Source organism: Oncorhynchus mykiss, chromosome 13 (assembly GCF_013265735.2).
Source record: "Oncorhynchus mykiss isolate Arlee chromosome 13, USDA_OmykA_1.1, whole genome shotgun sequence".
In the NCBI taxonomy this organism is placed as follows: domain Eukaryota; kingdom Metazoa; phylum Chordata; class Actinopteri; order Salmoniformes; family Salmonidae; genus Oncorhynchus; species Oncorhynchus mykiss.
The window spans coordinates 19,911,777-19,926,381 of NC_048577.1; the positions used below are offsets into that span (position 1 = coordinate 19,911,777).

A 14,605-nucleotide genomic window follows, 5' to 3' on the forward strand; every position below is an offset into this window, starting at 1 on the left:
TGTGCTGCTTTGTTGTGTTCTACTTCTACCACATCATAGGCCTAGAGGACGCCTGAACTGAACCCGTCTGTTTCTGCTTCAGGAGCTTGGTGTCGCCTTGTGTGCTGGCAAGGCAATGTTGTTGAACGCAGAAAGAGTCTGCTACACAGGATGTCTGAACTGGAGCCGTGCTGACAGTCTGTTTCTGCTTTAGCTTGTTGTTGTCTAGCCACATCAGTGTGGCAACTGGCAAGGCAGTGATGCAACTAGTGTTGTTGAATGTAGAAAGAGTCCGGTACCCAGGTTAGCTGAGCTGGCCCTTCGCTCAGGAAGGCCAAGGTTGATTATTTGGTAAATATTTTCTTAACTCGCGCTGTTGGTTAAGGGCTTGTAAGTAAGCATTTCACGGTAAGGTCTACACTTGTTGTATTCGGTGCATGCGACAAATAAAGTATGATTTGATAGAGTGTGGGGGTTGAAGATGAACGGAAAAGATAGTAACCCCGATAAGAGGAAGTGTCAGTGTGTGAGGCTACTGCGGGTAAAAGTGGCCCTTTGCCACAGATCTAGGATCAGCTAGGTCCAAATCCTGGCCTTGACCATTAGCGGGGAAAACACAAAACTGACCTTAGATCAGTGTCTGCACCACCAGAGCTCCAATTAAATGGTAATTGAATTAGGCCTATATCACTGTCAACACGGCAAGTTGTCCAGCTGCTCCCAGACCCACTAGGACTTTCACACAACTGCACCAATGTGTAATACATAGCCGTCTGGTTGGAATCCCCAACGCAGTAAGTACCGATAAGTGCATAGAGATAATGGCTGGCTAATTCAATAGATAGTGGTGCCATTAGCTATACGCTAACAGAGGCTAATTCAAAAGATAGTGGTGCCATAAGCTATACGCTAACAGAGGCTAATTCAATAGATAGTGGTGCCATTAGCTATACGCTAACAGAGGCTAATTCAATAGATAGTGGTGCCATTAGCTATACGCTAACAAAGGCTAATTCAATAGATCGTAGTGCCATTAGCTATACGCTAACAGAGGCTAATTCAATAGATCGTGGTGCCATTAGCTATACGCTAACAGAGGTTAATTCAATAGATAGTGGTGCCATTAGCTATACGCTAACAGAGGCTAATTCAATAGATAGTGGTGCCATTAGCTATACGCTAACAGAGGCTAATTCAATAGATAGTGGTGCCATTAGCTATATGCTAACAGAGGCTAATTCAATAAGACCAGCGGAGGAGAGAGAGAAGAGAGGGAACTGAAGAGAAGGAGAGAACATGGTCAGATTGCATTAGAATGTCATGAGCTCACGATGGAAAACAGTCTGCCGGAGTTTCCTGCTCCGAGATAACGATTTGAACAGAGATACAGTCACACACACACACACTACTGGCACGAGATACTGTCGCCCACGCTCGCCCACGGCGGTCTATCTGGGTTCTCTTACAGCCACTGGCTTCACACACACACACACACACACACACACACACACACACACACACACACACACACACACACACACACACACACACACACACACACACACACACACACAACAGGGGATGAAGCATGAGTCCAGTCAGTACACCGATCACACCCTCTACAATAACAATACCCTGGCAATGGGTCATGCGTGTGGACACACTCCGGAGACCTGCAATGATGTGGAGAGTTTAAGTCAGGCCAAGGGAGGGGATTTTGGTGTGAGTGAGTCAGCTTTCTGTGTGTGTGTGTGTGTGTGTGTGTGTGTGTGTGTGTGTGTGTGTGTGTGTGTGTGTGTGTGTGTGTGTGTGTATGTGTATGTGTGTGTGTGTGTGTGTGTGTGTGTGTGTGTGTGTGAAGCCAGTGGCGGTAAGAGAACCCAGATACACCGCCGTGAACCATTGACACTCCGCCGCGACTCCATTCCATTGTGACGTAACAGAGCTCACAGGTTGTCCATCTTGGGAAGTCGTCTTGGGTCACCAGACATACACAAACGTCGGTGAAAACTTTGACCAATACGCCAAAGCAGAGGCACTGACAGTGTGTGTGTGTGTGTGTGTCCTGGTTACCGGTCCCAAATAAAGAACAGATATTTATTACACCTGTCTTTACGGTACACGGTCTCTCTGACAGGAGTGTGTGTGCGACTGTGTGTGTGTGTGTTACATCCAGAGGGAGTGTGTTCTGTGTCTTGATGAGGGAGACAGTACAGTCAGTACACAGTTAGAGCACAGGGCCCCTCATGAGGTAAACAGACGGTTTCTCTCTCTGTGCTCCCACTTCTTGGCAGTCTACACAGCGTATAAACACACACACACACCATCTCCCACACACACTATGTATGGGGCCATGGCTGGTGAACACACACACACACACACACAGGCACGTATACACAAAATGTGTGTGCGCATGCAGGTACAATGGCTGCTTTTTGAAATAGGTTTTCTGTACTAACTTAGTTGGCCTAATCAACGTTCCCTCTCATCAAGTGGAACATGGTCACATTTCTCTGTTCGCCTACTCGCAACAGCAGGGAATAACCAGTTACCACATATAAACTGGATGAGAAGGCAGACGGAGGAGATGATGAGAGACAGGGAAAACAAGTAGAAAGAGCATGTCATCCCCAGGGCTTGGAGAGAGAGCGGGAGAGAGAGGGAGGCAGGGCGCGGGAGCGAAAAAGAGAACGAGAGCGCACACCTGCAGCTTTACTGCCCGTATGTCTCTCAGTGGCTCCAGCCCTGCAGTAATGAGAGAGAGACAGAGAGAGAGAGAGAGAGAGACAGAGAGAGAGAGAGAGGTAGAGATGAAGGGAGAGAGAGAGAGAGATAGGTAGAGATGAAGGGAGAGAGAGAGAGAGAGAGAGAGAGATGAAGGGAGAGAGAGAGAGAGAGAGAGAGAGAGAGAGAGAGAGAGAGAGAGAGAGAGAGAGAGATGAAGGGAGAGACAGATAAATAGAGAGAAAGGCGGCCAGACTAGTAGAGACAGTGGGAGAGCGAGAGTAGGAAGATAAAAAATCCTAGGATAGGCAGGGGAGACAGAGGGAACACAGAATGCAAGAGAAAGAGAGGGAGCCAGGATGAGCAAGAGAGGGAGCATGGGGAGTGAAAGAGAGAGGGGAAGTGGAAAGCCAACACAAACAAAGAGAAACAGCACGAGGGGGACAGGAAGAGAGGGAAGAGAGAGGCAGATGATGCACAGCTGGGCCCGTGTGACAAAGAGAGAGAGAGAGAGAGAGAGAGAGAGAGAGAGAGAGAGAGAGAGAGGAGAGAACGAGACGGACTGAGGACAAAACAAATGAAGCCAGGAGGACAAAGAGGAGAGGAGGGAGACCCAGACAAGAGAAGAAATATCCTTGTCAGTCAGCTAGAGACAGAAAACAGAAAGCAATTTAAAAACATTATGAGAAGTGGATGTGGAGGGGAAGAATAGCAAGCAGACAATAAAGGAAGTAGACAGCTGCCAATAAGGCAAACTGACATAAACAAGAGAGACCCAGAAACTCAAAAATACAGACACTTGTGAATTGAATGTACCAAGACACAAAATGAAACACACATATTGGACACACACACACACACACCCCCCCCCCCCCCCCCATGGGAAAGAAGGCACAACGACTGACTACAGCAACACACACTGACAGTACAGTACAGTAAATACACGCCCTTTGAACCCTACCGCTGTGTCAGGGTGACCGCTGTCTTCCGACCGCTCCCCCGGGCTCTCCCCCATTGCCTCTTCGCTCGCCATCACCCTCCTTCTCTTGCGGCCTCCCTTCCTACCGCTCTCTCTGAAAGTCTCCCCCTTAGAGCACTGCTTTATCTCTCCCTGCTCAAATCCACCGCCAACGTCCCTCTTCAAAAGGGAAGAGAGAGAAAAAGGAAACTACAGGGGAACTAGAGGCAAAAGGCTGCCTGGTTGAGAGACAAGAGTAGAACGCGAGGCGAGAGACAGAGAAAGAAAAAAAGAGAGACCGAGTGTGACGGAACTCTACCCTGCACAGCTTCCTGGTTTTAGAGAGAGAGAGAGAGAGAGAGAGCAGGAAAGAGAGCCAAAAAGCGAGAGGGAGAGAGAGCAAGAGTGTGTTATTGTAAACATTCATTTAGGCAGGGTCGGCCTAGAGACTGAACATCAGAGAGAGAGAGAGAGAGAGAGAGAGGAGAGCAGTTCTATGTGCTCATTGAGTGTGACAGAAAATATGACCAGAGGGCATAATAACAGAGGTACTGAGAAAAAGAGGTAGGGGGAGGGAGATAGCGAGAGAAAACAGACAAGAGAGTCTCTAGCTCCACCACATCACTCATCCTCCCCCCAGCTCAGATAAGGCCTGACGGATGACGGGAAGGAGGGAGGGGGAAGTCTAGAAAACGATCCTGGCACTTTCTCCTCCCATTGCTCCTCCTTCGAGCTCTCCCTGGCTTCCCCATCGTGTTAAAAAGCACATAGTTCAGCACGTCAGAGGAGAGCGATGTTCCGTTATGCAAACCATAGGTACAGTACATTTGGCAAGTTCTCAGACCCCTTGACTTTTTCACCTTTTTGTTAGGTTACAGCATTATTCTAAAATTGATTAAAAATAATAATCCTCCTCAATCTACACACAATACCCCATAACGACAAAGCAAAATCAGGTTATTATTACAAATAAAAAACAGAAATACTTCATTTACATAAGTATTCAGACCATTTGCTATGAGACTGGAAATTGAGCTCAGGTGCATCCTGTTTCCATTGATCATCCTTGAGATGTTTCTACAACTTGATTGGAGTGGTAAATTCAATTGATTGGACATAATTTGTAAAGGCACACACCTGTCTATATAATGTCCCACAGTTGACAGTCAGAGCAAAACCCAAGCCATGAGGTCAAAGGAATACATAGAGCTCCGAGACAGGATTGTGTCGAGGCACAGATCAGGGGAAGGGTACCGAAACATTTCTGCAGCATTTAAGGTCCTCAAGAACACAGTGGCATCATTCTTAAATGGAAGAAGTTTGGAACTGTAACAGCAGATTTCCTCTTCGTCTGAAGAGGAGGTGTAGCAGGGATCGGACCAAAACGTAGCGTGGTAAGTGTCCATGACGATTTTAATAAGAAAAGCCTGAACACTATGAAATACAAAACAAGAAACGATAACGTGAAATAAACCAAACCGAAACAGTCCCGTGTGGCACAAACACTAACACAGGAAACAAACACCCACAAACCCACTGATTGAGAACCATACTAGGCCGAAACAGAAACCGAAACATAGAAACACAAAACATAGACTGCCCACCCCAACTCACTCCCTGACCATACTAAATAAAGACAAAACAAAGGAAAATAAAGGTCAGAACGTGACAGGAACCACTAAGACTCTTCCTATAGATGGCCACCGGGCCAAACTGAGCAATAGGGGGAGAAGTGCCTTGGTCAGGGAGGTGACCAAGAACCCATTGATCACTCTGACAGAGCTCCAGAGTTCCTCTGTGGAGATGGGGAAAACCTTCCAGAAGAACAACCATCTCTGCAGCACTCCACCAATCAGCCCTTTATGGTAGAGTGGCCAGACGGAAGCCACTCCTCAGGAAAAGGCACACGACAGCCCACTTGGAGTTTGCCAAAAGTCACCCAAAGGACTCTCCATCCACGAGAAAGAAGATTCTCTGGTCTGAAGATACCAAGATTGAACTCGTTGGTCTGAATGCCAAGCGTCACATCTGGAGGAAACCTGGCACCATCCCTACAGAGAAGCATGGTGGTGGCAGCATCACGCTGTGGGGATGTTTTTCAGCGGCAGGGACTGGGAGACTAGTCAGGATCGAGGGAAAGATGAATGGAGCAAAGTACAGAGAGATCCTTGATGAAAACCTGCTCCAGAGCGCTCAGTACCTCAGACAGGACAACTACCCTTAGCACACAGCCAAGGCAATGCAGGAGTGGCTTTGGGACAAGTCTTTGAGTGGAGAGACCTGAAAATAGCTGTGCAAGCCAAGCTTGTAGCGTCATACCCAAGAAGACTCGAGGCTGTGTTTCAGAAAAGTACTAAGTAAAGGGTCTGAATACTGTAAATGTAATATTTCAGTTTTACATTTTTAATAAAAAAAAATTGCACAAAAAAAGTAATTATGGGGTATTGTGTGTAGATTGAGGAAAAAAACAATAATACATTTTAGAATAAGGCTGCAGCGTAACAAAATGTGGAAAAGGTCAAGGGGCCTGAATACTTTCCGAATGAACATTACGTCCCAAATAGCACCCTATTCCCTTTATAGTGCACTACTTTTGACCTATAAAGGTAATCAGGTGCCATTTGGGACGCATAATATGGGTGGAGCACTGACTCCTCACCTGGCTTACTGCTCTCATGCAACATTAGATCACACTCAGTTGGTTCACATACACAACACTTAAGCCTATCAACACACATCAACACACAGATTTAGCCTAACATAACACGGTATCAATCACAAGGGACTAAGTATAGGGGTTTTAACACTGGGTATTCTCACCGGGTTATGGCTAATGACAGTGTTGTCGGACCAAATTATGTAGCTGGTACGCACTCAAAAAGGAGACTGAAGGTTTATTTTTAGTGTTTATTTCATTCAGGAGGAATGCTAAGTAGAGACAAAAACGTTCCTGCCTCAGCCTTTGTCAGCCGCACAGTCACAATCTTCAGGTAGGTTGTGACAACAAAACCCCAGCCAAGTTTTTGACCTGCAGAATAGGACAACAGTGTAGTTCAGACCTTTTCTCTTTGTGACATCATGCCTATATTTCAGGAAGGACCTCACCCATCACTCCCAGAACAGAGCAATATCCATCACCAACACTCACACACAGAGACAGGAAGGAGGAGTGTCAGACAACACGGAGCAGAGGACAGGGGGAGAAAAGAGAGATAGCGAGGACAGGAGGAGTGTGGGAAGGAGACGAGAGCTTCAAGTTCCTCAATGTCCACATCACTAAGGACCTATCGTGGTCCAAACACTCCCAACACAGTCGTGAAGAGGGCACAACAACGCCTCTTCCCCCTTAGGAGGCTGAAAAGATTTGACATGGGTCCTCATATCCTCAAAAAGTTCTACAGCTGCACCACTGAGAGCATCTTGACTGGCTGCATCACCGCTTGGTACGGCAACTGCTTGGCATCCGACAGCAAGGCGCTACAGAGGGTAGGGCGTACACTCCTAGAAAAAAGGGTTCTTCGGCTGTCCCCATAGGAGAACCCTTTGAAGAACTATTTTCAGTTCCAGGTAGAACCCCTTAACAGTCCCATGTAGAACCCTTTCCACATAGGGTTCTACATGAAACCCAAAAGGATTGTACCTGAAACCAAAAAGGGTTCTCCTGTGGGGACAGCTAAAGAACCCTTTTTTCTAAGAGTACACCACTGGGGCCGAGCTCCCTGCCATCCAAGACCTCTCTACCAGGCGGTGTCACAGGAATATACACAGTCAGTTAGGAAAAGCAAAGGCTATCTTTTTCAAACAGAAATTTGCATCATGCAGCACTAATTCCAAAAAGTTCTGGGACACTGTAAAGTCCATGGAGAATAACAGCACCTCCTCCCAGTTGCCCACTGCACTGAGGCTAGGAAACACTGTCACCACCAATAAATCTACGATAATCGAGAACTTCAATAAGCATTTCTCTATGACTGGCCATGCTTTCCACCTGGCTACCCCAACCCCGGCCAACAGCTCTGCACCCCCCGCAGTAACAGGTCCAAGCCCCCGCCACTCTTTCACCCAAATCCAGACAGCTGATGTTCTGATAGAGCTGCAAAATCTGGATCCTACAAATCAGCTGGGCTAGACAATCTGGACCCTCTCTTCCTAAAATTATCCTCTGCCGTTGTTGCCACCCCTATAACTAGTCTGTTCAACCTCTCTTTCGTATTGCCTGAGATTCCTAAAGATTGGAAAGCAGCCACGGTCATCCCCCTCTTCAAAGGGGGAGACACTCTAGACCCAAACTGTTACAGACCTATATCCATCCTGCCCTGCCTTTCGAAAGTCTTCAAAAGCCAAATGAACAGACAGATCACCGACCATTTTGAATCCCACCGTACCTTCTCCGATATGCAATCCGGTTTCTGAGCTGGTCACGGGTGCACCTCAGCCACGGTCAAGGTCCTAAACGACATCATAACCACCATCGATAAAAGACCAAACTGTGCAGCCGTCTTCATTGACCTGGCCAAGGCTTTCGACTCGGTCAATCACCGTATTCTTATCGGTAGACTCAACAGCCTTGGTTTCTCTAATGACTGTCTCGCCTGGTTAACCAACTACTTCTCAGATAGAGTTCAGTGTGTCAAGAGGGCCTGTTGTCTGGATCTCTGGCAGTGTCTATGGGGGTGCCACAGGGTTCAAATCTCCGGCCGACTCTTTTCTCTATATATATCAATGATGCCGCTCTTGCTGCTGGTGATTCTCTGATCCACCTCTGCGCAGACGACACCATTCTGTATACTTCTGGCCCTTCTTTGGACACTGTGTTAACAAACCTCCAAACAAACTTCAATGCCATACAACACTCCTTCCGTGGCCTCCAACTGCTCTTAAACGCTAGTAAAACCAAATGCATGCTCTTCAACCGATCGCTGCCTGCACCCACCCGCCTGACTAGCATTACTACTCTGGATGGTTCTGACTTAGAATATGTGGACAACTATAAATACCTAGGTGTCTGGCTAGACTGTAAAGTCTCCTTCCAGACTCATATTAAGCATCTCCAATCCAAAATTAAATATAGAATTGGCTTCCTATTTCGCAACAAAGCATCCTTCACTCATGCTGCCAAATATACCCTCGTAAAACTGACTATCCTACCGATCCTAGACTTCGGCGATGTCATTTACAAAATAGCCTCCAACACTCTATTCAGCAAATTGGATGCAGTCTATCACAGAGCCATCCGTTTTGTCACTAAATCCCCATATATTACCCACCACTGCAACCTGTATGCTCTCGTTGGCTGGTCCTCTTTACATATTCGTTACATATTCGGCTTCAGGTCATCTATAAGTCTTTGCTAGGTAAAGCCCTGCCTTATCTCAGATCACTGGTCACCATAGCAACACCCACCCGTAGCACGCGCTCCAGCAGGTATATTTCACTGGTCATCCCCAAGCACAACACCGACTTTGGCCGCCTTTTCTTCCAGATCTCTGCTGCCAATGACTGGAACGAGTCGGACACTCATATCTCCCTCACTAACTTTAAGCATCAGCTGTCAGAGCAGCTTACCGATCGCTGCAGCTGCACACAGCCCATCTGTAAATAGCCCATCCAACCAACTACCTACCTCATCCCCATATTTGTTTTTGTTTTTCTGCTCTTTTGCACACCAGTATTTCTACTTGCACATCCTCATTCGCACATCTATCACTCCAGTGTTAATTGCTAAATTGTAATTACTTCGCCACTATGGCCTATTTATTGCCTTACCTCCTTACTTCATTTGCACACACTGTATACAGACTTTATATTGTGTTATTGACTGTACGTTTGTTTATTCCATGTGTAACTCTGTGTTGTTGTTTTTGTCGCACTGCTTTGCTTTATCTTGGCCAGGTCGCAGTTGTCCTACCTGGTTAAATAAAGGTGAAATAAATAGAAATACTACACTGACACACACAATCTCACACACACACAAAACACACACACGCATGCATATTGACGCCACACACACACTCAAACAGACACACTTTCACATTAGTTGCTGCTACTCTGTTTATTATCTATCCTGATTGCCTAGTCACTTTGACCCATACCTACATATACATATTACCTCAATCACCTCAACTACCTCGTACACCTGCACAATGACTCAGTACCAAAACTCCTTGTATATAGCCTCGTTATTGTTATTTTATTGTGTTACTATTCCTTTTTTTATAGTAGGAGGGAGGGAGAAAGGCCCGTGGAGAGGAGGAGCGGGGAGAGATGTTTTAAGGACAAACATTCCCACCTGGGATGTAAACAGAGCGAGGTCTGGTGGTGAAGTGGCTCATATCCATAAACAGTGAACCATCTGAATAACGCCTACTTTGGCATAGAGGGAGGAGAGAGAGACAGGAGAGGCATGGAGGGAGAGAGAGCAAGCAAGTGAAAGAGCAAGGGAGAGAGAGATGGACAGATGGAGAAAAACAAGCCCTAGAGTAGCCCACAGAGACTGAAGGCCTTGGCAGCAGATGCAACAGTATAACACACACACACACACACACACCGCCAGCTGAGCCCACTGCTGTCCAATCAGCAGCCTGTCCATCACTCACCGTCTCTCTCCCATGCTGAGTCAGTGAGTGGGCTAGACACCTGTCAATCATCCCAAGGCCTGGGGTCAGTAGGCTAATACAGGGCAGGACTAGTTGAACTTGACACTTGTTTGACAAGTGGTGCAAGGTTTCCTGCTGTGAAGGCATGTTGGCGGTCTTGTTGAATTAACACTGTTCACGAAGACTAAGATACAGGCCTATGCCACAGTATGCTGCACAATGTGGTACATTTGGCCTCAGTTCTGTTCCAAGACAGGTCTTGTCATTTTAGTCCTTATGATAACAGATGGCACTGAGGTAGTAACAGCTGATCCTAGACCAGCCGTTAGGGTTGAATCTCTCCCTGGAGGGCCCTTACATGCCACTACACCATCCACCGTGCTGTGTCCCACTACTAGGCACCTGTGAAAGCTGCATTCACTCTGCAGTGATGAGGTGTGAAACTCGTGTAGCCAACAGAGCAGTAACACAAGAGGATGCACAGGCCTTTCACACCCCAACGTGTGTGTGTGTGTGTGTGTGTGTGTGTGTGTGTGTGTGCGTGCGTGCGCACAATGCCAAATGGACGTTGGCAGAAGTCCTGCATAAAGTAACTATTTTAAATACATTTTATATGCTTGCACGAATATCAAATACTGTACACTGATAAACACAGACATGCAAGACCTAACCACAGACAAAGACAACCCAAAGGCACAATGACACAGATAGACACACAGCCCGTGTGTGTGCCGTTTGGGAGGCCTGACTTGAATGAAGATTTAATGGTGATTGACTATTAAATATGTCCTGTGTTCTGTCTGAGTCCGGGTCCCGTTGACACACTGGGGGAGATCGGGAGACCCAATCCTCTACTACTTGTACTGCTCTACAACAGAAAACCAATTAAGATCAACAACACACTCCTGAGATTTCCTGGACAGTGCAGACGTTGAGTCACAAATAATAAACAGACACTTTGTAGCATCAGAGTGAAGAGAATGGGGGGGGGGGGGGGCAGCAGCCTCAAGGATACATTTTAGATAGGGTTAAACAGTCTTTTATCAAGACAGACCATATTAAAACATTGATTTCTATTGTGTGGCAAGTACACCCGACTGAACTGGGATGATCTCGATGGGTGAGTTCCATATTCACTCTAATCAAATCAAATTGTATTTGTCACTTGCGCAAAATACAACAGGTGTAGACCTTCCCGTGAAATGCTTACTTACAAGCCCCTAACCAACAATGCAGTTCAAGAAAGAGTTAATTAAGAAAAGATTTACTAAATAAACAAAAGTTTTAAAAAAATGGAATCAATAAAAAAGTAACAAGAAATGTACATAACAATAACGAGGCACGGTACAGGGGGTACCGGTACCGAGTCAGGGGGTACAGGTTAGTCGAGGACACTATGCCAGAACTCTACATCTGTGGTTTGTCTCAACCGAACATTGACTTTATTATCGAGTAAACATACAGACTGAAACCTGGATGGCTCTCTCCCTCCCCCACATCCCTACTTTCTCTCTCCCACTGTCAGTTATGAGTCTGGCCCACAAGGCCCTGAGGGAGCCACACAACACCCCTCTCTATGTCTCCTCTCAACCACAACAATACACTATTGTCGAAGAATAACATGCAGGGCCTAAATACAGAAGAATTACGACTTGTTATAACCGGCTGATTCAAATGACGTAACGCAGGATGTTTCTGTTCCCACGATATCTCACCTTTACGAACAGACAATTCTCATACGCATAATTGATATAGGCCTAAGTGGTGTAATTCCCTCACTGTACCAGATAAATAAGTCAGCGTGTGAACCTGAACTAAATCTCCCTCTCTCTCTCTCTCTGCATATAACGTAGGCTATGCAGAGCGTATCGAGGTGAGGAAGTGTAAGCACTAAGTAGGGGGGGGGTGAATTATAGAGACTGGTTATGAATAAACCAGCGCGAGCTAGCTGCGGCGTTACTGCGTCTGCTCGTGGAAGAGACTGGGATCAACTGTGCTCCTAACTGGAATGACAAGCCCAGAGTTAATCCTACAGCCTACGCTGAACTGAACGTAATCCCTCTGTCCCCGTCCTTCTTCCCCCCTCTCTGAATCATGAGTCATACATAGAAACATCTGGAGGGGTGGATTCCTGGGATGCCTGTGTGGTGACGTCAGCAAGACCTGGGAGGGATCAGGGCTAGCCTTGCAGGCAACCACAGCCACGGGGTAGCTTCTGTTGGGGATAAATGACGCGAGTCCGTCGTATCTATGCGTGCTACTGTAGATGAAACTGTGCCGTGTGGTGACAGCAGCGGGACCGGGGGGGGGGGGGGGAATCAGGCTTAGCAGGCAATCACATCTACTAGGAGTGCAGATAGGCTCACTACACCCCTCTATATGGTTTGCTCTGCCGCCTGTGGATACTAGGCTACTGTACACTGGACAGGATGTACCGTCACAAAGGAGAAAGTACAATACAGACTTCTGGAGGTGGGGAGGTCGGCTGCTTTCATCAAGAATAACTGCCTTCAATATGGTCCACTTCTAAAGCGTTTTACTTTGATTTGCTACAGGCCGCGGTCTCCTGAGCCACAGTGTGTTGTTTACTATCCTCCTCAGTGCTTTACTCCCTCGAGGCTGAGAGGAGGTGAAGAGAGGTGACTAAAGGTTGGGAAGAGAAGCAGAGGTAGACGCCGCCCTTCTCCCCACAAGGCCTTCTATGTGACAGGTCAGGAGAACATCTGAACAGACAGAGACAGAGAGAGACAGAGAAAAGTGTGTGAGTGCCAGGCCTTGTATACAGACAGACAGACAGACAGACAGACAGAGAGAGAGAAAGAGAGGGGGAGAGAGAGAGAGAGAGAGAGAGAGAGAGAGAGAGAGAGAGAGAGAGAGAGAGAGAGAGAGAGAGAGCAGAGAGCAGAGAGAAGAGAGCAGAGAGCAGAGAAAGAGATCAGTACTCAGTAGACAGAGAAAGAGAGCTGGTGAGGTGATACTGATAAACATGACTCTGGAAAACCCCTGTAACTGAGAGGGCAGCTGAAGAAAAGGACGGTTGGGATGACACACAAGGAGATAAAAGGAGGACTATAGAAAGACAGACAGTGACAGAACGAGGGATATTGAAGATCAACTTCTGAACTCTACCATATGCCTCTTGTCCTCTCCCGCTGTACCGAAGCCGTCAGTACATCTGAGAGGGAGGACAGGACAGGGCAGTGGAACATGGAGGCTTCAGAGCAGTAACCCTACACCCTGGCCTGACAGCAGAGAGAGAGGGAGAGAGAGAGAGGGAGAGAGGGAGGATTTACTCTGGCAAGGAGCCCGGGGACAAAGGCAATGAGACAGAATGAGAGAGGGGGGGAAAAGGGAAAGAGAGATGGGTAGAATGGTTGTTAAACTTAATTCACCATGTGCAAGGGAGTGTGAGAGAGAGAGAGGTGTGGGAGAGGAGAGCGGGAATCAGACTAAATGCAGCATGTGTTAGCTAGACAGTGTGAGTGTGTGGGAGAGAGAGAGAGAGAGAGAGAAAGAGAGAGAGAGAGAGAGAGAGAGAGAGAGAGAGAGAGAGAGAGAGAGAGAGAGAGAGCCCGCTAGAGCGATAGGAGGCGAGGGATGTGGGATTTAGAGTTAATGCAGCTTGTGTTGCTGGGTGGAGGAGAGTTCACTGCAAGTGAGGCAATACACCACCACCACCCAGCTGCTCAGTACTGGTTAGCTTTATTTTCCCCTAACCCTACCACCCCCTCCCCTGTCTGGAGCAAACTAATGGTCAACAATACTTAGGCTTCCACTTCCAGCTTATACATACTACATACATTTCACGGACAGCATATTTCCCCTCAACCTCTCCCATCTATCTCTGAAGACCGTCCAGTTGGGATTTCTAACTGCCATATATATATATATATTTTTTTAGCTCAACAGGTACAACAGTCACACCGTCTTAAATCTGAGACGCTCTCTCTAGAGTCAACATGAGTCTCTCGTCTGGCCAACAAGATGGCCGTGGTAATCCTGCCGTTAGCACCGCAGGCTACAATCCCACCCAGACACAGCAGTTGTCCTGTACAACACTGCACCAACCACAAGTCTGTCTTTGGTGTCTATTGAGATCTACTAAGTTCAGAACTCTCTCTCAGACACACACACACACTTCCTTACAACTCAGGGCCAGTGGTGGCGCGCCGATACACACAGCAGCGGAATAAGAGAAGATACGCACACAACTGTCTGAAGCTGGAGAAGCCAAGGAAAGTGGGATTAAGGGAAGGAGGGCGGGTGAGCAGTGAGCACTGGGCCGCGTTAGCCTTGGGTCTTTAGCTGGAGCTCTGTGAATGGACATGAATGGCCTCATTGTAGCCCG

The 14,605-nt window shown here is 47.2% G+C and overlaps 1 protein-coding gene across 2 annotated transcripts in view; it reads right to left on the reverse strand.

Annotated features, from left to right (window-relative positions):
• Positions 1–14,605, reverse strand: part of LOC110485853 (serine/threonine-protein kinase N1) — a 59,836-nt gene that overhangs the window by 20,025 nt on the left and 25,206 nt on the right. Inside the window, exon 1 of one of the 2 annotated variants that reach the window (XM_036940518.1) lies at positions 3,665–4,406. The exons of the other annotated variant lie outside the window; for it this stretch is intronic. Within the exon in view, the coding sequence (XP_036796413.1) occupies positions 3,665–3,736 (72 nt within the window). The 5' untranslated portion in view covers positions 3,737–4,406. Of the gene's footprint in view, positions 1–3,664; positions 4,407–14,605 lie in introns of those variants that run through there. 2 annotated transcript variants of the gene reach the window in all.